The sequence below is a fragment of the Urocitellus parryii genome, chromosome 4, assembly GCF_045843805.1.
Source record: "Urocitellus parryii isolate mUroPar1 chromosome 4, mUroPar1.hap1, whole genome shotgun sequence".
Taxonomy (NCBI): Eukaryota; Metazoa; Chordata; class Mammalia; order Rodentia; family Sciuridae; genus Urocitellus; species Urocitellus parryii.
In genome coordinates, this window is record NC_135534.1 from 6972950 (window position 1) to 6992950 (window position 20001).

General features: G+C 55.5%; 3 protein-coding genes across 7 annotated transcripts; 1 reads left to right on the top strand and 2 right to left on the bottom strand.

The window, feature by feature from the left end:
* Positions 1-1216: 1216 nt before the first annotated feature.
* Positions 1217-5572, top strand: Yif1a (Yip1 interacting factor homolog A, membrane trafficking protein). The gene is made up of 8 exons (XM_026396487.1): positions 1217-1444; positions 2056-2267; positions 2421-2525; positions 2651-2729; positions 4381-4438; positions 4614-4769; positions 5182-5275; positions 5370-5572. The coding sequence occupies exons 1-8, from the start codon at positions 1414-1416 to the stop codon at positions 5514-5516; spliced, it is 882 nt and encodes a 293-aa protein (XP_026252272.1). The 5' UTR covers positions 1217-1413; the 3' UTR covers positions 5517-5572.
* A 793-nt stretch (positions 5573-6365) lies between these two features.
* Cnih2 (cornichon family AMPA receptor auxiliary protein 2) lies at positions 6366-11366 on the bottom strand. 5 transcript variants are annotated; one of them, XM_026396598.2, is made up of 7 exons: positions 11286-11366; positions 7752-7820; positions 7301-7352; positions 7161-7194; positions 6946-7071; positions 6721-6864; positions 6366-6548 (listed from the first exon to the last, which is right to left on the bottom strand). In XM_026396598.2, the coding sequence occupies exons 1-7, from the start codon at positions 11364-11366 to the stop codon at positions 6521-6523; spliced, it is 534 nt and encodes a 177-aa protein (XP_026252383.1). In that variant the 3' UTR covers positions 6366-6520. The 5 variants fall into 5 exon arrangements, with proteins under 5 accessions (XP_026252383.1, XP_026252384.1, XP_026252385.1 ...); XM_026396599.2 differs by lacking the exon at positions 7161-7194 and having other exon boundaries at positions 6946-7058; positions 7305-7352; XM_026396600.2 differs by lacking the exons at positions 7161-7194; positions 7301-7352 and having other exon boundaries at positions 6946-7058.
* A 965-nt stretch (positions 11367-12331) lies between these two features.
* Positions 12332-19285, bottom strand: Rab1b (RAB1B, member RAS oncogene family). Its single transcript, XM_026396573.2, has 6 exons — positions 19177-19285; positions 17478-17550; positions 17115-17210; positions 16924-17019; positions 13850-13981; positions 12332-13757 (listed from the first exon to the last, which is right to left on the bottom strand). Exons 1-6 carry the CDS (start codon positions 19188-19190, stop codon positions 13563-13565), a joined length of 606 nt encoding a protein of 201 aa, XP_026252358.1. The 5' UTR covers positions 19191-19285; the 3' UTR covers positions 12332-13562.
* Positions 19286-20001: the final 716 nt, after the last annotated feature.

The following is a 20001-nucleotide window of genomic DNA, read 5'->3' on the forward strand; positions in this document are numbered from 1 at the left end:
CAATCCAGAGGGCACTTACATCACGCGGGCGCTGGCCTCCAACCCATACCAGGTCAGGCCTCTGTCCTCTTTGTTTCTCTGAGGCAAAGCTGAGTTGATTCTTAAAGGCTTTGAACAAGTGGAGATGAGGGGGAAGGGCATCCCAAGTGGAGGGGACCTCTAGTCAAAGGCACAGTGGTTGGATCACTGTGGGTTGAGTCTGGGGAGCAGGAAGGTTACCTGGTGTAATGGACACTAGGAAGCTAATTAAAGGCAGGTCTCAGAGCCTGATCATACTCTCTAGAAAGGAATGCCTGAAGACAGGGAGGTGTTTGAAGATTGTCTCTAGGCAAAGTGGGAGTGATTTGAACCTGAGTGAACAGAAAGGATCCCCTGGGACAAGAGAGGTTTGGGGGCCTCACTTTGAAAATAAAGGACAAGCAATGGCTCAGGAGTTTCAGCTGAGTTTCAGGAGATAACAGATCAAAAATCGGCTGGACCACTGGAGAGTCGATGGGACAGGCCCAGTGCAGGATCCTGCTCCACCTATACTACCCAACTTCTGGGACTTCAGATATTCTGGGTTTTTAGATATGCACACGCAGCGTATGGATCCAAATCTCAAGTCTTCCCAGCAGACACCCTTGCGGGCAGGTCTGCATGATGGCGGTGGAGCCGGAGAGCATTTTCAGCACCGGTTGGGGTGGACAGCACCCTCACCGAAAGGAGGAGAGGGAGGCGGGAGGAGTCAGAACTCTGGGGCTGTCAGCCTCTCAATCACTGCCAGGCCCCGCCTCCAACCAACACCGCTCGGTCGGCTGGTGTACCGCTCCAAAATTGGATGAAATATGAAGGACAAGAAGGAAATCGAGCGGGGAGAGGGAGGAGCAAGCGTCCCCAGGGACGGGGATTGGTCAGAATGCGACTACCCTATTCCCTCCTGGAATACGTCCCACTAATGAAGCTTCGTTCTCTGACTTCAGCCGCCAGTCTCCTGCTAAGTCTTGCTCCTGCAGTCGTGGCAGAGCGAGGGTCAAGTACTCCACTGCGCAGACGCGGAAATAATTCACAACACCCTTCCACTTATTGGCTGTTCCCGCCTCGAATTAGCAAGCCCACTATCCAATCTAAGAGCGTCTCTAATCGCTCCGCCTATCCCTCGCCCGGAAGTTGGCTACAGCCAAATCTGCTTTAGCTAAGGCTCTCCAGTAGCCAATTGAGAGAAGGGAGAGGAGAATCGGAGCCGCCTAAGAGCCAATGGCAGGAGGCATGGCATGACGCTACCGACATGGCGACCGCAATCGGTCAACTCCGGGACGTGTCGGGCCGCTGGGTAACCTCAGTCGGTGCCCGGGGAGAGAAGCAGCGGCCCTATTAGTAATCGTACCCACGAGGCAGCGCAACCGTCCCTCAGGGAGAGAGAGCGTCGCAGCAATGGCTTATCACTCGGGCTACGGAGCCCACGGTGCGTGAGGTGTGGGACGGGCGGGGCGCGGCCTGGCCGACTGGAGGAAAATCAGTGGCGCGGCCCGCTCACCCTGAGGGAGAGGGGCGGCCGTTCCCGCTGCCCAGGGCAGGGAATGTCACTTGGGTTTCTGTCCTGCAAGACTGCAAGGCGTCCCGGACTTCGTCCTTTCTACCCAATAGCTTGGATCTCCATGTCAAACCCGGGGTTCTCCAAAACTTCCTTTTCCATGGCATGATCACCGCTCAGTGCCTCTCGATAGCCAGCTGTTGTTTTTCCTACCCTTGTTCTTGCAGGGATATCTTTCCAGTTATCTTCACCTAGCAACTTCTGCTCACTTTCCATGACTGGGTTGGGAGCTCAGAAACCCCAGGTGGACAGCTACTTCCAGGCTCTCTTCCTTTGCCTATGCTTAGTAAAAGATTTTCCGCAAAGGATTCCTCATCAAAGTTGTTTCTGAATTACCTACCCTTCACACAGCTTGATTTTCCGTCACTGACTGCCTGGTGCACCCAGGTTCAACATGGGGCTGCACAGCCAGAGGAAAGGGCAGGGTTTTGGGCTGTGGTTTGGTATTCCTTTCACCCACTCTAGTACTTCCAAATTCACAGGTTCCAAGCACAGGGCCCGGGCAGCTCCGGATTCCCCTCCCCTCTTTGATGATACAAGCGGTGGTTATTCCAGCCAGCCTGGGGGATACCCAGCCCCAGGAGCCGAGGTGGCCTTCAATGTCAACCACTTGCTTGGGGACCCAATGGCCAACGTGGCTATGGCCTATGGCAGCTCCATCGCATCTCACGGAAAGGACATAGTGCACAAGGAGGTGTGGTCTGCCCCCAGGGAAAGGGGTGGCAGGATTTCTGGCGAGGGCTGGGATCCCACCTGATCTTCATAGTGGCCCTCAGGGAAGGAGCACACAGGAGTACCCTCAGGCTCTGGATGTGGCTCCTCCACAGCCTCCTCTCTTCCCTCCCAGCTACACCGTTTTGTGTCTGTGAACAAACTCAAGTATTTTTTCGCTGTGGACACAGCCTATGTGGCAAAGAAGCTAGGGCTGCTGGTCTTCCCTTACACACACCAGGTGAGCTTCCTACCAGGTAAACGGGCAGAACACCCCCCCCCACCACCACCTTCTGTTGGCCAGACCTCAACTCCCTTCTCTCTTTTCTCTTCTGCTTCTGACCTGGCTGCTGCCACCACTGCCAGAACTGGGAAGTGCAGTACAGTCGTGATGTGCCTCTGCCCCCACGGCAAGACCTCAATGCTCCTGACCTCTACATCCCTAGTGAGTCTCTGATCTGGATTGGAAGACACAGTGCCTTGTGGCATGAGCAGGAAGAGAGTCTTAACTTGATCCAATGTCTGCGTCTGGTGCTTTTTGTGTTGTGGTTGCTAGAACCTAGGTAGATGGGGTGAAGTAACTAGTAAGAAACTTCCTGAATATGCCTTCAGTGTCCCCACAGCACTTTCTGCCTCTTAATGTGGACCATGTCCTTCATTAGCTTGGCACCTTGGGCTTTGCCCTGCCATTTCCAGCTATGGACTTTAGCCTGGTTCTTGCACTCCTTAGTAAAGCAGCAATAGTAGTAGCCCCTACCTCAAAGGATTGTTGTGGAAATTCAGAGAAGTGATGTGTGTTCAACACCTCCCCTGGCACATAGGAGCCCACAGGAAATACTAGCCGTTATCATCATTAGTACTTGTCTTCCAAGGCCTATTCCAGCTTTCCCTCCTCCAGGAAGCCTGCCTTAACCCCTTGAACAAGTAATTGCTCCCTTTTGGGTCCCTACAACTGCCTATCCACATGACACACATACTGTGCCGTGGCTGGCCAGCTATGCTGCTGACTTCTCCACCCTGCTAACTGTAGAGGACCAGGTCCAGAGTGGACACACTGAGAAGGATGTCTCCAGAGGGGTCAGTCCCCAGAGAAGCTGCTAGGGAGGGCAGTCCACCCAGGTGCTCCAGGAAGGACAAATGTCCTTCCATACTTCATTCTATGCACCTCTCAAAGCCACTGTGTAAGGCTGGCACTGGCATCCCCAAGTTACACATTGAAGCCAAGGCTCAGAGGGACTTCAGTATCTTGAGACCACACAGCTATAGGTGGCAGAGTTGATTTCCTAACACCAGACACTGCCTTCTGGGAGGCACATCAGTCTGCTGCTTCATAGGAGACAGAGGACAGGAATGATGAGGTTTAAATTGCTACTGAACCCCAGCCCCCACTGGCACTGAGCTCTTGTGAAAACTGCTCAGGGTTAAACTTGGAGTTCTCTGTGTTGTGAGGGTGGCCAGAGCTCATCCAGTGGCTGATATGAGGTCATCCCTGTGGCCCTGGACTCTAGGGACAGCCTGGGTTGCCCACTGAACCTGTATTTTAACCCTAATAGCCTTGCAAAAAATCAAGCTCATCTTGTCTGGGATGTACTATGATCTTGGCTCATGATGTGTTTTGGGGGTGGGTACTGGGGATTGAACCCAGGGGTGGTTTACCAGTGAGCTACATCCCCGGCCCTTTTTGAGACAGGGTTTTGCTAAGTTGCTGAGGTTGGCCTCAAACTTGTGCTCCTCCTATGTTAGGGCCCTCAGTTGTTGGGATTACAGGCGTGTGCCACTGTGCCTAGACCATGATGTGGTTTCTGAGACACATCAGGAAACTCATGACAAGCTTCCTAGCATGGGGGCAGGGGAGGGGAAGGTGATTTGTGGTTCTGGGAGAAGATTCAGATGGCATTTATTCAGGGAGAGGACTGGTTGGAGAAGGGAAATCCTATGCAGGGTATTGGGGAACCAAATGTGGAGGTTGGACCGTGTTGGGATATGTAGACAGGGGAAAATATGGAGGCACTTGGAATGTCAGTGGCCTTGAATGCCTAGCAAGGATGCTGTGGATGAGGAACCCAGGTTGACCACCACCCTCTGACTCTTGGCAGCGATGGCCTTCATCACCTACGTGCTGCTGGCTGGGATGGCACTGGGAATTCAGAAAAGGTCTGTGCCAACCCCCCTTTTCTCCTTCCTGGTTCATCTCCCCACCTCCCTAGAGGACTTGTGCCAGATACCAGCACCATGTCTCAGCCCACACTTTGCTGCCCCAGCCTCTCATCTCATCCTTACACCTGCCACAGGATGACTGGTTCTGACCTGTCCCCTCCCATGGCTACAGGTTCTCTCCAGAGGTGCTGGGCCTATGTGCAAGCACAGCACTGGTGTGGGTGGTTATGGAGGTGCTGGCTCTTCTCCTGGGCCTTTACCTGGCCACCGTACGCAGTGACCTGAGCACCTTCCACCTGCTGGCCTACAGCGGCTACAAATATGTGGGGTGAGCATCTTTGGGCTGGTGGAGAGGTGTTTGGGTGGAGGGGGCTTGGAGGAGGGGCCTACAGATGTGGGTTCTAGGTCTATATAGCTATAGCCATGAAGTATGGCCCTGTCATGTCCTTCCTCTATCTTAGCCACTAGCTCCACTCTGTTAGAGACACTGTTATTTCCAGCAGTCTTCCCAGGAACTGAGTGACCTTTAAGATATTTAAGATATGTGGGATTCAAGAAAAGGGGTTTCATATCCAGGCCTTGGATCTTACAAATCCATTTTGGTTCTGGGTCCCTGTGGGGACAGCTTGGGAATAAAGGGCCACGGTGGTGGGCAGGGTCTAGGGTGGGCCCAGGAACTTGGTGGGCAGGGTCAATCTCAGGCCTGGACCCTGCGGTCACCTGCTGCCTGCCTCCACTAGGATGATCCTCAGTGTGCTCACAGGGCTGGTGTTTGGCAGCGACGGCTACTACGTGGCACTGGCCTGGACCTCATCTGCACTCATGTACTTCATCGTGAGTCTGGGCTGCCCCTTTTGCCTCCTCACCTGGGTCAGAGCTGGGGACAAGCTTCCCCTCCTGACCCATTCTCAGCACTCCTTTCTTTCAGGTGCGCTCTTTGCGAACAGCAGTTCTGGGCCCTGACAGTGTGGGGGGTCCAGCCCCTCGGCAGCGTCTCCAGCTCTACCTGACTCTAGGAGCTGCAGCCTTCCAGCCCCTCATCATATACTGGTTGACCTTCCACCTGGTCCGATGACTCCCAGCCCCAGATGGCACTGGTTTTTTCATATATTGAAAATTTGGTTTCCTTGACTTGGTGTGATCCTCATTTCTGGGCCTGAGGGAAAGCTACAACCTCTGGGCCTCTGCACTGTCAGGGGACCCAACTTAGGGCTGTTTAGGAAGAAGGTGGACCCAGCGAGGGCATCCTAGAGGTTGTGGCCTTGGCACAGATGGAAGGGTTTCAGTATACACAAGTGTGAGGATGGAAGGGGCCGCTGTCCAGGAAGCCTGGAAGGCCTCTGATCCATCTGAGAGTGGGCCAGTGGGGCCTGAGGCTAGAGGGGCAAGATGAGCTGTGCTGGGGAATTTGCTCTGGGGTACCCAGTCCACAGCCCACCATCTCACCCCATCTCTTCTTCAGGAGCAGACTAGGGCCCATGTGTTTGCAGTAGTTTATTCATAGTTTGTCACAAATGGCCGGGGAGGGGGTGCCGGACTCCTCCAGGCAACATAGAAAATAGGTTCAAGAGACAGGGTGGGCTGGGGTCGGCAAGTGGAGACAGGGCTGGAGAGGGAGCCTGGGGATCAGGGAGGGCAGAGTAGGAATGGGCTGCCCCCCTGCTGAGCCTGCTCATTCCCGGTCTGGGTGCCCCCACCTGCAGGGGGAGCCTCAGGGTAAGGGTGGAGGGGGGCAGCCCAGAATTTCCAGGGTCAAGCTCTACCTGGTGGCAGGGCCCAAGTTTTCCCCGAAATGGACCAGGCCAGAAGTCCCACCCCTTCCAGGACTGACTGCCATGCCTGACTACAGGCTGGCAGAGGAGCCCCTGCCCCTGTTTAGAGCTCTGCCTGGCCCTAGTCCAAGGGGGAGGGCTCTGAAGGCGGGGGTCCCCGCAGCAGCAGTTTGGGGAGTGGAGAGGCTGGGGGCACCAGTGCCCCCTCCCTCCCCAGGGCTGAGGCCTCTGCAGCCAAGAGGCAGGGCTGGGGGGGGTGCACAGGCGTCCGGTCCATTCTGGGCTCGCTCCCTGGCCGGCTTCCCCCTTAGAAACTCACCAGCGTATAAACCATACTGTGGGAAGATAAGGCAGTGAGCCTGTGTCCTGAGCAAATCCAGCCACCCACCCAGTCACACCCTGGGTTGCCCTCAGTCCTCAAGTTCAAAGGGCAGGATCTTAGGATTGGAAGCATGATCCCTAGAAGATCTATTCCCTAAATTCTGACTGCCATGGGCAGGGCCTCACCTGTACAGGTAATAGAAGAAGGAGAGCAGGTAGAAGGCGAGTTTGCACCAGGACTCCTTCTGGCAGTAGTTGAGGATGTCAGCATTCATGATGGAGACCGCATCATACATGACCTCAGAGCCATCCGCAGGACGGTGGAAATACCTGGGACCGGAAGAGGCCTGATTACCTGCACCCAGCCCTCAGCCCCCATCTCAGTCTCCCCCAGGCAGCTGCTGCCCTCACCTCCAGAGGTGGTAGAAGAGGAGGGGGATGTTGAGGCCCAGGGTCACCCACTCTGCTGCACACAGAAACATCAGACAGAAGAGGCCATGGATGGAGTATTCTGGGACCACCAGCTGGGGAGTGAGAGTGAGAAGTCAGCGGTCTGGTGCCAGGGCAGATCCAAGCTTCAAGGCAGATGGGAGTTGGGGTCTGGGAGGTACCAACCCACCATGAATTCAGGGATAAAAGGCCTCTGGCCTCCCACACCCCCTCAGGTGATAAAGTGAATCAAATAGGCCCAAGGAGGAGGGCCTGGCTCTGGGCCACAGCCTCGGGGCAGGGCTGCACTGGGAGCCTTCTGCCACATCTGTGACACTGACCTTCCTCAGGAGGCAGCAGATGCGTTCGATGTTTTTTAAACGCTCGCGCTGTGGAGGAAGGAAAAGGCCTCGATGGGGAGCAGGATCTGGGTGCCTCCCTCCCATTCCGCACGCGGCCACCAGAAGGCGGCAGAGCAGTCTCTACTGCATCCCCGACACCGCAGGGAAGCAGCCGCGCGGTCCCCATGGCGACAGTAACCATGCAGGGGCCTTCACCCGCGTCGCCACGGCAACAGCCCAGAGCCTGGCAACTGCTGCCCCGCCAGGAGGAACCCTAGCCTGAAGCCCGCGCCAGGTGTTTGCTGGGGGCGGGGACAGCGAGAAAGGGGTATGGCCGCTGGCCCCCCCACCGCACCTCCCCGACCCCACTCCCACCCCTGCGCCACCCGCGACAAATGGAAAGACAGATGGACGGACACACCTCGGCACAGCACATGTATCACTTACTGCCCGCGCTGGGTTCCCCTGGTCGATGGGGTTCTTGAAGTCGGTCCGCAGCTCGTCAAAGGCTATGATCTGGAGGAGGGGCGTGTGCCCGTCAAGGGTAGGGCAGCAACTGATGGCCTCCCACACCCGTCCTTCCCTGGGATTGGAATTTGTATGCAGGGAATGCAGGGACCGGGCCATATAGAGGTTATTGCAAAACAGAGAAACTGAAGCCCAGGTAGGGGCAGGGCCTGGTCATGCAACAGTCGGGAATGGACTCCTAGTGTCCTGACACCCAACTTGGTGGTGTTCACTACAGCCTCTTCTCAAATATCCCAAGAATGGCCTCTTTTTACAGGGCCTTGTGCTGAGCACTAAAATCCCAGAGGCCTGGGACACAGCCCCTGCTTGGGAGGAGCCCAAGCTTTGGGGGGAGAAGTGATGGGGCCCTGGGGTATAGGAAGACCCCATGCAGGAGTGATGGGGATTCAGGCTAACTCTAAGTAGGCGTTTGGTGAACAAATGAGAGAAAAGCAGTCCAAGCAGCAGGATTAGCAGGTACAAAGGCACAGGGTTGAAAGAACATTCAAGAAGCTGCATTTCAGATGCTGGGGTGAAAGTGTGAGGAGAGTGGGAAGAAAGGAGGGAATCGTGCAAGATGGGGCTGAAGAGATCAGCAGAGCTGGATTTGGGTTTCCTGTGAGGCCAGACCCAGGTGTTTGGGTTTGAACACAAGAGTAAGGGGAGTCATTTGTGGCAAAGTAGGGTAGTTAGGCTGAGGTCTCGGGGGTGGGGCACAGGCTGGCTAAACAAGACTTCCATCCTTGAGCTTTACTTATTAGCTCACTGACTGCTTGCAACAACCTAATGACTTAAGTGCTAATATTATATTCATTTGTTTTGCAGATGAGGAAGCTAAGACAGAAGTTAAGTATCCTGTCCAAGGCCAGTCTGTTTGTAGAGTTACAAGTACTGATCACTTTGTCATACTCAGGCCAGAGCAGTAAGGGGATTGTTGAGTATCTGGGGAGGGGTGCTTGGTGGTCTGAGGAGAGTGGCAGTGAAGAAGGGGAGGTGTAGGCAGATTCTACAGTTCTCCAGGAGCCAGACTCCAAAGGGTGCACACAGCAGGGGAAGTAAGACAGAGGGGAACAAGATGTCTTCTCTTGGGGTGTCTGGTTGGTGGCAGTGTCCTCACTGGTGGGAAATTTCTGAGGGGAGTAGGTGTTTAAGAGGATGATAGCCCAGACCTGAGAGAAGCTAGCAGAGGAGCTGCTGAGGTTTCCTCCCCATCAGCTTGAGGCAGCAGTCCCACCACCCCCAAATATCCCAGACCCCAGACAGCTCAAAGGGAAAGAACATGGGCTTCCTAAAGGGAGCTGGGGCCATCTGGAGCTCCTCCCCCAACCCATCATTGACTCTGGGCAGCAGCCTGACTGATAGGCATAGCGACAGGGTCCAGCAGGGAGCGGAAGGGTGCCGTCTGTCTGCCCCCAAGCTGGCACCACCAGCAGGCAGCCGGTGTCGCACCTCCCACCCCTCAGGCTGCCTGGTGCTGACTCAGCCCCCTGGAACAAACAATCCCCCACGGTGACAGCTGACACGCGTCACTCACCACCAGGGTTGCCTAGCAACCAGTGGAACCTAGGTTCAGGGGCTGGAGCAGGATCTGGGGTCCTGCCCTGGAAGGTTCTAGTTCTTACCAGCTTTGGATGAAGGACCACACCTCCTGCCCCCTTCCCTCTTAGCCACTTCACTCTGGGCACTGATGTCTAAAGCACTTCACTGACAAGGTAACAGACTCTGGATGAATGGCTTGCTAAGATCACCCAGCTAAATGGCTGAGCAAACACTGCCTCTTACATAGTAGGTGCTCCATAAATATTTCTTGAATGAACAAAGGTGTTACTTCAAAACTCAGGACCTTCCTCTCAGCCAGGTCACTCCACAAGGGCAAAGTCTGATTCTTATGTATCCTTGACTCCCTCAGAGCCTCCCAGTGCCTGAATTGACATCGGTGTGTTGGATGAAGGGACTCTGAGAATCCCCTGGGGCAGGGGGCTGAAAGTTTTTTTTTTTTTTTTTTTTTTTTTTAAAATTCTAGCAGCTGGCTATCCTTATGTTCCCCAGGCTGTGGTCCCCAATTCCTTCCACTCCTTAGGACCCAAGCCTCCTCTCACCCACAAGACTGTCCAAGGCTCTGAAAGGAAGGAAGGAGGGAGAAAAAAGAAATAGCCACTGGGAGACCCAGAGTGAGAGAGAAGCAACAGCAGGAGGGTGCTGGAAATGGGGTGCAGGTCTGGATGTGCCTATGGGGGCTCAGTCCTCTCACAGCAGGGGTGCAGCAGAGTCAATTGAATCCTGATGTGAAAGAGGAAGGCAGCGGAGTGGCAGGTGGCAAAGGGAGAGCTGGGAGGAGAGTGCAAGGAGAACCATGGAGCAGGCAGCAGGTCCCAGAAAAAGAGAGAGGAAGTAGGAAGAGTAGGAAAGAGGCAGGTGAGGCAACTGGAGGAAGAGAGGAAGGACGACGATGGGAAGGAGTACAGGGAGAAGGCTTGGAGAGGGGCAAGAGGATCCCGGAAGGGAAGGGAATGAAGATCAGGGCTGCATGCGCTGGAGGTGAGCAGGAGGTGTCAGTGGCTGCTACAGACAGGACTGGAGGGGTCCCAGTGGGACAGAAACCTCAGGGGCCAGAGGAGGAGAGAGGGCTGAAAAGGGGGGCCCTGACCCCAACAATAAGCTGGAGGCTGACTGATAGTTCTGTAGTGAGGGGAAGGGGGCCCAGTAGAGAAGGCCCTTGAGAGGGCCCCAGAGAGGATGAGCTAGAGGGACCCTCTCAGAGAAAGCAGGATGAGGGATGAGACAGGGACATTCTGAAAAACCAGGTGTGAAGCTAGGCCAGGGTGAGGGGCAGACCAGGTAGGTAAGCACAAGACAAAGGGGATGTGGGAGCAGAAATAAGAAGGAAGCTGGAAAGTGGAGCAGAAACCTGGGCAGAGGGGTACCCAAAATGAGCTGCGGTGGGAGCTAGGTTTCTGGAGCTGCTTAGAGCCCCTTCCTTGGTCAGAGAGGGGGCCGTGAAGGGAAAGGGTTAATTGGCTCAGAGATGTGGGTCCTGTAAACAGATGCAGTTGCCATAGCAACCGGCTCCACCACTCCCGCTGGAAAAACCCAAGGGGGGGGGGTGAGCAACAGACAGACAAACTGCCTGACGGACAAACGGGGGTGGCTAGATTGAGGGGGCAGGAGGAGAAGGAACAAGAATTCCAGACTTCCATCCCCCAACCCACCATTAAGATAGGGCAAAGGAAGGAAGGGGGGTCAGGGACCGACTGACATACCCACAGACAGGCGGGGGCGGTGGAGAAAGGGGCCCCACCGGGAAGGAAGCCGACGCTGGGGGGTATTAATGGGGGCGAACAGAAGTCGACGGATGGGGGATAGCGGAGGAGGCTCCGAGTTTCCCCAGGGTTCTGAGGCCATCCACCCAAGCCCCCTCCCGCTCCGTGTGCCCCCCTGCCCCCCACCCCGCCCCCAGCCCCCGACCAGCCTTACGTGCCAGATGACAAAGAAGATGAGGGAGGCGCACAGCACCAGGGTGAGCATGTAGCAGAACGCGGCGAAGGTGAACGCCATGGCCCCCGCGCCGGGCGGTGGCCCGGGGGGCGCCAGCGCGGGGTCTGGGCGCAAGGGGACGCCCCCCGGCCCGCGCTTAGGGCCGACCGGGCATGGCCCGAGGGGCTCGAAGGACGCTGGCGGCGCGGCCGGGACCCGGGCCGCGGGGCCGTGGAGGGCGCGGGGCGCGGGCCGGTGGGCTCGTCCGCTGCCGGCTGCCCGGGCCGCGATCGCTCATCCTGCGATCCCTCGCCCGCGGCTCCCTCGCTCTCCAGCCCGCGAAGCCGGCGGGGCGGAGCCGGGGGCGGGGCCGCCGTGCACCGGCCTCGGGCGGGGCCCGGGCTCGGCGTGCCGGGCCCGCCCGACCCGCTTCCCCGCCCCAAGTGTCCACTGCCACGTACCCTCAAGAAGATGCAGACCTAGACCTGGATGTACATCTCTGCCACCGTCACACAAGCAACCCATCACGGCCACCCTCGGCCCACTTGGACCGGCACACTCCCCTACCCTTGCACAGCGCACTCACTGAGCGCGGGAGCCAAACTGAGGTCCTAAGTGCAAAGGACCCATCCGAGGCACCCAGAGAGAGGGCTGAACCTCGGGGGGCTGGAGGTGGTGCGAGCCAGGTGCGATGGGGTACGTCTGTAGAGTATACTGCGGCCCCCTGACCCTGGCTCTGCCCAACTCCATGTTTGAGACAACCCCGTGTGGTGTTGTCGGTGGCTAAAGGTATTTGCTGATGGCCGCCTGCCTGCTCCCAGAATCGTGCTGGGCCCTTGGGGACAGCCCACAGCAGCAAAAGCAGGCAGCTTTCCTGGCCCCAGTATGTGGGTCAAGGTCTTTTGCCAGTAACCCTGGACAGAGAGTTCAAGCTAAGACCCCTGTGTACCTCACTACAGCGAGATGCAGTTCCACATCTCATGTCTCCCATGACAGACCACACACAGCCACCACAACTTCCTTGCAAAAACCCTCAGCTCACCGGAGGGCCAGTGAGATTTATTGTTTTTTTTTTTTTTTGTCCTTTTCCATCTTTCCCCAAGTGGCTTTTCCTTGCAAAATGCCTGACATAACACCAGAGGGGAACCTGGGAGTAGGCCTCCCCACCCAAGGGGCAGCTCAGGGATTTAAATACAAGCTGAAGGGGAGGGGATGGCAGGGCACAGTTTGGGTGGGACAGGCAAGAGACAGCACAAGGGACATGGCTTCTTAGGTAGAGACCAGATTTGTTTTCTGCAGGAAGAAGCTGTGCCAGAGGGCAAGGGGGTCAGGATCCTGGGTTTGGAAGGGGTGAACAGAGAGACCCCCAACCCTGGGTTGCACCCATATTTCCCAGAGAAGTAGCAACACAGGATGAGGTTCTGCCCTCTTAGGCTTTGAGGGATGGGAGAATAAGCCTGATGTGCTGCCTCAAGGATGGGGAAGAGGTGCTGGCAGAGTGAGGGTTAAGGCTGGTGCCTGGCCTCTGGCACGGTGGGCCTTCCGCCTCCGCCTGCCACAGGGACAAAGGGGCACGGTGGGCAGGCAGCGCATAGGCCTGCCTCTGGCAGGGCAGGGGGAGGCAGGAGCAGGCTCCCTATGGGCTCAAGACATAGGCCCAGTGCAGCCGCCCACCCACCTGCCCAAGCCATACTCTATCCCCACTGCAGCTGGACGGCTGGAGCTGTGAGTGTGGGAGGGGTGAAGGGAGGCAGGGAAAGAGTGGGCTGCTGGGCCCCTGCGACCCCCATGCCCATCCTGAGTTCCGGCCCAGGGCTCTGGATCCCAGGTCCTGGATCCCCTGGCCACACTGCTGGCCTCAGGCACTGACTGTAGCCATGGGCAGCAAAGGCCAGGGAAGCCCTCAGCTCTTGGGAAGGTGGGAGAGAAGGAAGAGAAGAGAAACCCAGTGCAGCATACATGGGGGTGGGGAGACAGAGCCTTCGTTCCAAAGGAAGGTGCATGGTGGGGCATCTTTTCAAGGTACCTAGAGGCAGCAGCAGAGCAGCCCCCCACCCCCACCCAAGTCACAGGTCCTGCATGAACTCCCTTGGGGGCCCTGACAGAACTGGGGCTCAGGGCAGCAGGCAGATGGGCCAGAGGGAGGTGGGGAGCCCAGGACACCCCAAAGCCACAGACTCAAGTGCCCCTGGAGAGGCAGAGGGAGGCACCTCTTGCTCCCTCCAGGGGCATCATCTGGAGAAGGTGCCCCTTCCTGTTCTACCCCAAGTGCCCCTCCTAGCAACAGCCACCACCAGCTGGCTTCACAGGGGTGCTGTCAATCTTGAGGTTGGGCCGTTCGCCCCCTGAGGCTGCGCCTGGCCCCATCCGCTTTTTGATCTCAGCAGCCATGGTCATGAACGCCTGCTCCACATTGGTGGCATTCTTGGCACTTGTCTCCAGGAAGGGGATGCCCAGGGAGTCTGCAAACTCCTGACAAGGGGAGAGGAGAGAGGAGGAGGGGAGAGAAGGGTGAGAGGCAGCAGGCCCCAAACCCCTGGATGGCCTGGCCTGGGCCTGCTCACCTTAGCTGTGGTGTTGTCCACCACCTTTTTGGTGGTGAGGTCACTCTTGTTGCCCACGAGGAGTTTATTGACATTCTCACTGGCATAGCGGTCAATCTCCTGCAGCCACTGCTTCACGTTGGCATAGGATTCCTAGAGGGCCCAGGGTCCAAAGTTATTGATTTCCCAACTCCCACCCCTCTCCAGGCCTGTAAACAAGAATCCTTTCAGGGAGAGATGAGAGCTATGGGCTCAAGGATCCAGAAAGAAGCCCCCTCTCCTGCTGTTCTCCATCTGGGACCCCAAAATCCAGGCCCAACACAGCCACGTTGCCTGCCATCCGGCTGTGCCTCCAGCAGCTCTCTCTGAGCCACTTCCAGGCCTAACCATGTGTGGGAGCCAATGGCAGCAGGACAGAGGTAGGTCAGAGTGTGACAGGTAGATATGTCTTAAAAACCCTTATGGGCTTGGAGCCTAGTGGGAGGTGGAGGTCTTTAAAGGGGAGCCTTTTGAGGGTGCAGAGCTGAACACTTTTCCTATTTCTGCACCAAGATCCTCATCACTGGGCCTTAGACTCTCCGAGCAGCTTGAGACCCACCAAGTCAAAGGGCAGAACTTCTAGGCTAAATGTTCAAGCTAGAGCTGCTTCTCTTCTGAGGGGACAAAGACAGAACTCATCCCTGGGCCTTCCCTAAGGCATTCAGAGGACAATGGAGGAACAGAACAGGACATACACAAGGCAAGATAGGAATGGAAGGCAGGTGCTGGGGAGCCCCAGGATTGTCTCTGACTTCAGCCTGTAGGTACCAAATGGCCTTCTGCAGGAAAGGTGCCAGCTATGGAGAGAGCATGTGCCAGGTCACAGACCAGGAAGGCATGGTGTCTTTAGGGAGCGGGGAGAAGTGGGATGTTACCAGGACACAGCCCTGAGTTGGGGAGGAGAGGAGCAGGCAGGCCAGAGTTCAAAGGGTGTTAGCCTGGATAAGACTGGGAACACCAGGAGCCAGTGGGGGGTCTCTTGCAGAAGCTGCAGGATCAAACCTGTTCTGGGAAAATGGTCCAGACAGGATGTGGAGACCAGAGAATCAGCAAGAAGACAGAGACCAACTGGAAGGTGGTTGCTATAATTCAGAAAAGATGTGGAGTGCAGTGGGGGAGCACATAGGCCCAGCATCAGGTCGTCCTGGGTGAAGCCCTGGCTTAGACATTTACTTTGGGACTTTAGGTATATCACGTGACCTCTGTGAGCCTCAGTTTCTTTTTTTGAATAAAATAGTACCTACCGGCAAGGCTGTTGTTTGCATGAAAGAATGAATACAAGCCTGTCTCATAAACAAGTGCTTAATTAGCAAGTAAGGCTATTATCCTCATCACTGCTATTATTATGAGGGGACAAATTTGAAAGACATAATGGTGAGAGAATAAAGGGGCCTTGAGACAGACTGGATGGGGGAGGGAAGAGTTTTCTGACAGGGATTCTGTTACAAAGATAAAGATGCAGGAGAGGATTTGGGGAGAGAACATGAGGCCAATATTGGACATCTGAGTTCTGCAAATATCTGAGGCTGAGGAGAGGTATCAAGGGCAGGAAAGGTTATGCTTAAAGCTAGGAACCCTGGGTGTCAACCTTGGCTTTGCCCTTCCTGACTGGGAGATCAGGGGCAAGTTACTTAACACCTCTCCAAGTGAGTTTCCTCATATGGAAACACAGACCGCACCCTTAAGTTAACTAGGTAAAATAGTGAGATTTGAATTAACACAGACACCAAGTGCCAGCACAAGCACAGACAAAAAGGAGGGTATCTACAGTGAAAGCTGAACAGACATCTCAGAAGACAAGACAGAAGCCAAATCAAAGAACTGGCCAGAACCATGTGGGATAGTAAGGAGGAAGCCAGAGCCAGAGTCAGAAAGCAGAAAATATGAAACTGGGGGACAATACAGAATAAACCATAAAAAACACTGAAGGGGCTTGAGGTGGAATTCAGTGATATGAGTGTGTGTAAAGTAGAAGGTGGAGCAATATCGATAGTCCACTTTCCAAGAAGAGAGAAGAGAATGGAGTTAAAAGTCACAGGAGGTCAATCAGGGTGAGAAGTAAAACAAGGTCACTGCATTTGGCAGTCAGTCAGGAGGGCCTAGGTCCATCCAGCTTACCCCCCAGCTTGTTGTCCACAATAAGTGGCATGAATCCTTGGTGAGCAGAAAAGCCCTACTGCTCCTCAGAGCAGGGACTCTCTCAGCTCGACGCTGATGTAAACTCTCATGTCTCCAGGGCCTGGCCCCTATTAAACAACAAGGTTTGGTAGAAAAAAAAAGCAGGTGGGATCCAGAGACTAGGCTTTCTGCCTCTGCCACTGTACTAGCCGCAGGGCCCTAAGCGAGACACCTCACCATCCTGAACCCAGGTCCTCATTTGTAAGATGGGAACATGACATAGATCTCTTACTAGCATTAAAAGGCAATATGAAGCCAGACAGTCACACACTATAGTCTATAGTTCCAGCTACTCAGAAGGCTGAGGCAGGAGGATCACTTGAGCCTAGGAGGTCACAGCCTGGATAACAGAGCAAGACCTCTTATCAAAAAAAAAAAAAAAAGCAACTCTAAGGCTATGATTGATTCTGTAAAGTAAAAGACATTGTAGGCTTAATTCTGCCTGCTGCCATCCACCTCTACTTCTAGTGACATGTGACTGAAGTCACTGTAGCAGACACAGAGTTCCTGGACCTCTGGGCCCTAAGCTTAGAGCTCCCTCACTTCCTTATCTAAGGCCCTTCAATTGTTCCCCCTTCAATTGTTCTTCACATAGGAAGCCATGGGCCCAGCACAGTGGCCAATCAGCTGACTAAACCCCCACAAAACAGGTGACTGGAAGGTCTAGAATGAGGTGGTGGGAGGAAGTGTGAGGCCTGGTTCTGCCAAGACCCTGCAGCAGGGCTGTGAGAGGATCATTTTTGTGGCCATTCCACTCCTTGTGAAGTAAGTTTGAATATAAATGCTTCCCCTTTCTGGGGAGCATCGGCAAAGAGAAGACAGAAGAATAAAAAACAAGAGTCAAAATCTTAAACCCAAGGAGGCAAAGCTGGGAGTACCTGGTCAGTGACGTCATACACCACGATGATGCCATGAGCCCCCCGATAGTAGCTGGAAGTGATGGTCCGGAATCGTTCCTGACCGGCCGTGTCCCACTACGACACAGTAGGGAGAGGGGCTGGTCAGTCTGAGTCCTCCCCTTCTAAGACACATGCCTCTGTCCCAGGGACTGGGGAGGAACCACACTCACAATCTGAAGTTTGATGGTTTTGCCATCCAGCTCAATGGTTCGGATCTTGAAGTCCACTCCAATGGTGCTGATGTAGCTCTCTGTGTATGTGTCATCCTGGAAGGTTGGGGCCAGTGAAAAGGCCTTGGTGAATGGGCCTTTTCCTATATGGAAATTGTCCCTGCAGCTCTCTGTCCTGGCTGGGCTCCTAGCTGCCAAGCTCCTGTTCTGAGCACCCCAACTTGCCAACCCTGTGCCCTTGTTCAGTCAGATGCGCTGCACTGCTAGCAGATGCTGCAACCTCATCCTTAGTTCCCTTGTTTCTCCTTGCCCCAGTCCTCAGCCAGGACCCCAGATAGATGGTATGGGAGGCTTCTTACTCACAGCAAACCGCAGGAGCAGGCATGACTTGCCCACGCCCGAGTCACCAATCAAAAGTAGCTTAAACAGGTAGTCACTGGAGAAAAAAGACAGGAAGGTGTGAAGGAAGGCAGGAAGCCCAGCTGCCATCATCCTGAAGTCACTATTATAGCATTCCCCCCACACCATAAAGCATGTCTTGATATGGTGCACTATAATGCTCACCAGTTATTAGAATTCAAACACTCCCCTCCCCAAAATAATCTAACCCATACATAGCACCCTCAGCTTGCTAAGTCCCACTTGATGGAAAAGGAAACTGAGACAAAGAGGAACATGACTTGTCAAGAATTGCAATCAGTGACAAAGCTGGCATCCTACCCTGATTCCTGACAAACTGTGGTTCTGTCCACTAGGAGCTATTTAGGGAACCCCCACTGTGCCCTGAGTATACCCATCTAGGCAGGGAGTCCCCAGAAGTGGAAACTAAGGCCCATCCCAGAACTAAATAAGTGAAAAAGCAATGTAAAGAGCCTGATGTGAAGTCACCAAAAAGAGTTGGTCAACAAGTGGCAATGATAACAGCACTTAGTACTTACTGAGCTGTGACTGGCTCTGTGAAAAGTACTTCAAGTGCATCTCTTGTTAAATCCCTGACAGTCCAAGGAAGTCAGTGTCCTTATTCCCAAACTAATGGGGAAACCAGAGGTCAAAGAAGGGAAGTGACTTGCCCTAAGTTACACAGCTGACAACTCTGAGACTTGAAACCAGGCCTGTCAGACTCCAGTCTCTTTGAGGGCCTGCCGGTTCCCTTCTCTGTTCCCCCTCCTAATTCGGCTCAGAGCTTCACCCTTCCCCAAGGAAATCTGAGGCCTGGAGCTGGAGGAGAAAAAGGAAGTGGCAAAAGAGGAAGAAGATAACTGATACTTGGGGAAAACTAGAAGTGCAGGGCGTGAGATGTGGTCCACCCACCCGCAGGGGGAGGTGACCAAGAAGTGAGGAGTCTAAGGACTACAGAATCCCACTGCAAAGGGAAAAGCAAATCCCACATTCCCCTAAACTTCTCCACAGTTTGACAACGGAAGGAAAAGGTGTGACGGTGGCGCTGGAGGGCTAAGCAAAGGTGAGAGGGCAGGAAAGGACGGACTACCAGGAACAACAGAGCAGCGGGGCCCAGACAAGGGCGAGGCGGCAGCTCCGGAGGGGAGGACCTCAAGGGGACGCGAGCCGAGTGGCGCTCCGGGCCTCCCGCGTCAGGTCGGCCCGGGGAGCCCGACTCCAGAAGAAAACGAAGGGCAGAACGATTCACAACAGGGCCTAAAGCGCCCAAGTCTGAACCAGGGCCCCGGGATTATTCCGACAGGCTGCAAACCACCGGGACTGTAGTCAAGCAGCAGGTGGGGAAACTGAGGCCTGGAGAGACTGGAGCTGCGGAGTCACCTGACCGAGAAGGCCTAGTAGGACCGGTGCCCCCGACTGCAGGTGCTGCCCCTCAGGGCCACCGCCCCTGGGCTGCGGGTGCCAGGACTCGGGGTGTGGAGCCGGGGTCCCGGGGCCCACAGGGGGAGGGGCAGGACCCGGATGTGGGGGGGGGGTCAGCGGAAGAGGGACCCGGATGTAGGGGCGCTGCGCCGCCCTGACCCAGGCCAGACACCCCGGTAAGCTTATAGCCCCGTACTCGGGATCGAGGCTGCCCCGGGCGGCGCGGGCGGGGCTCACTCACTATTCGGGGTTCATGGCGGCGGCGGCGGCCCGCTCGGTCGCTCCCAGTCAGCTCTGCTCCGCCTCCCGTTCCAAGATGGTGGCCGCTCCGCCCTAGAGGCCCCGCCCGCGCCGCGCAGGCGCAAACCTTTTCGACTTGGGTTGCGCCGCGCTGCTTCCCGGAACTTGTAGTCTGCCCGAGTGTACGACTCGCCGCCGCTGCGCAGGCCTAACTTCGAGAGAGCAGCCAAGCGCTCCCGTCGCACTGACTTCTGGGGCTCGTGGTTCAGTTCCTGGACGGACCTGGCGGGAGGACCTAGCTCCGAACCTGGCGGCGACTCACTGGTGCACCTCAGTTTTGCACTTTTCACTTGTCTAACGGAGGCAGCCATCCTCACCCTCTTGGCTTGCAGGATGTGAGCATTAAATGAGAAGGCGCGTGGTTGCAGCAGGAGCAGTAAAATTTTATTTATCCAGGGTTCTTCGTGTGCTGTACACTCTCAGCCCTACCGAGGCTCAGGAGGAGGTCATCACCCACATTTCTTTCTTTCATGCGGTGCTGGGGATAGAACCCAGGGTCTTGTGCATGACTATGCAAGCACTCTACCCCTAAGCTACATCCCCAGCCCCATAACTCACGTATCATACTTGGGAAATCGAGTCCCCGAAAACTCGGATTCAAGATCAAACAGTATTAAGGTGCAAAACTTACCAAAGCTCGTGCTCTTAAGAACCCCAGAGGTAAATGTTTTAAAAATCCCGCACTCGTGGCACCCCCACACAGTTCCGGGACAGGGGCAGAGTATCTGGGCTCCCGCATCGCAGGATGCACGCGACAGATATATAC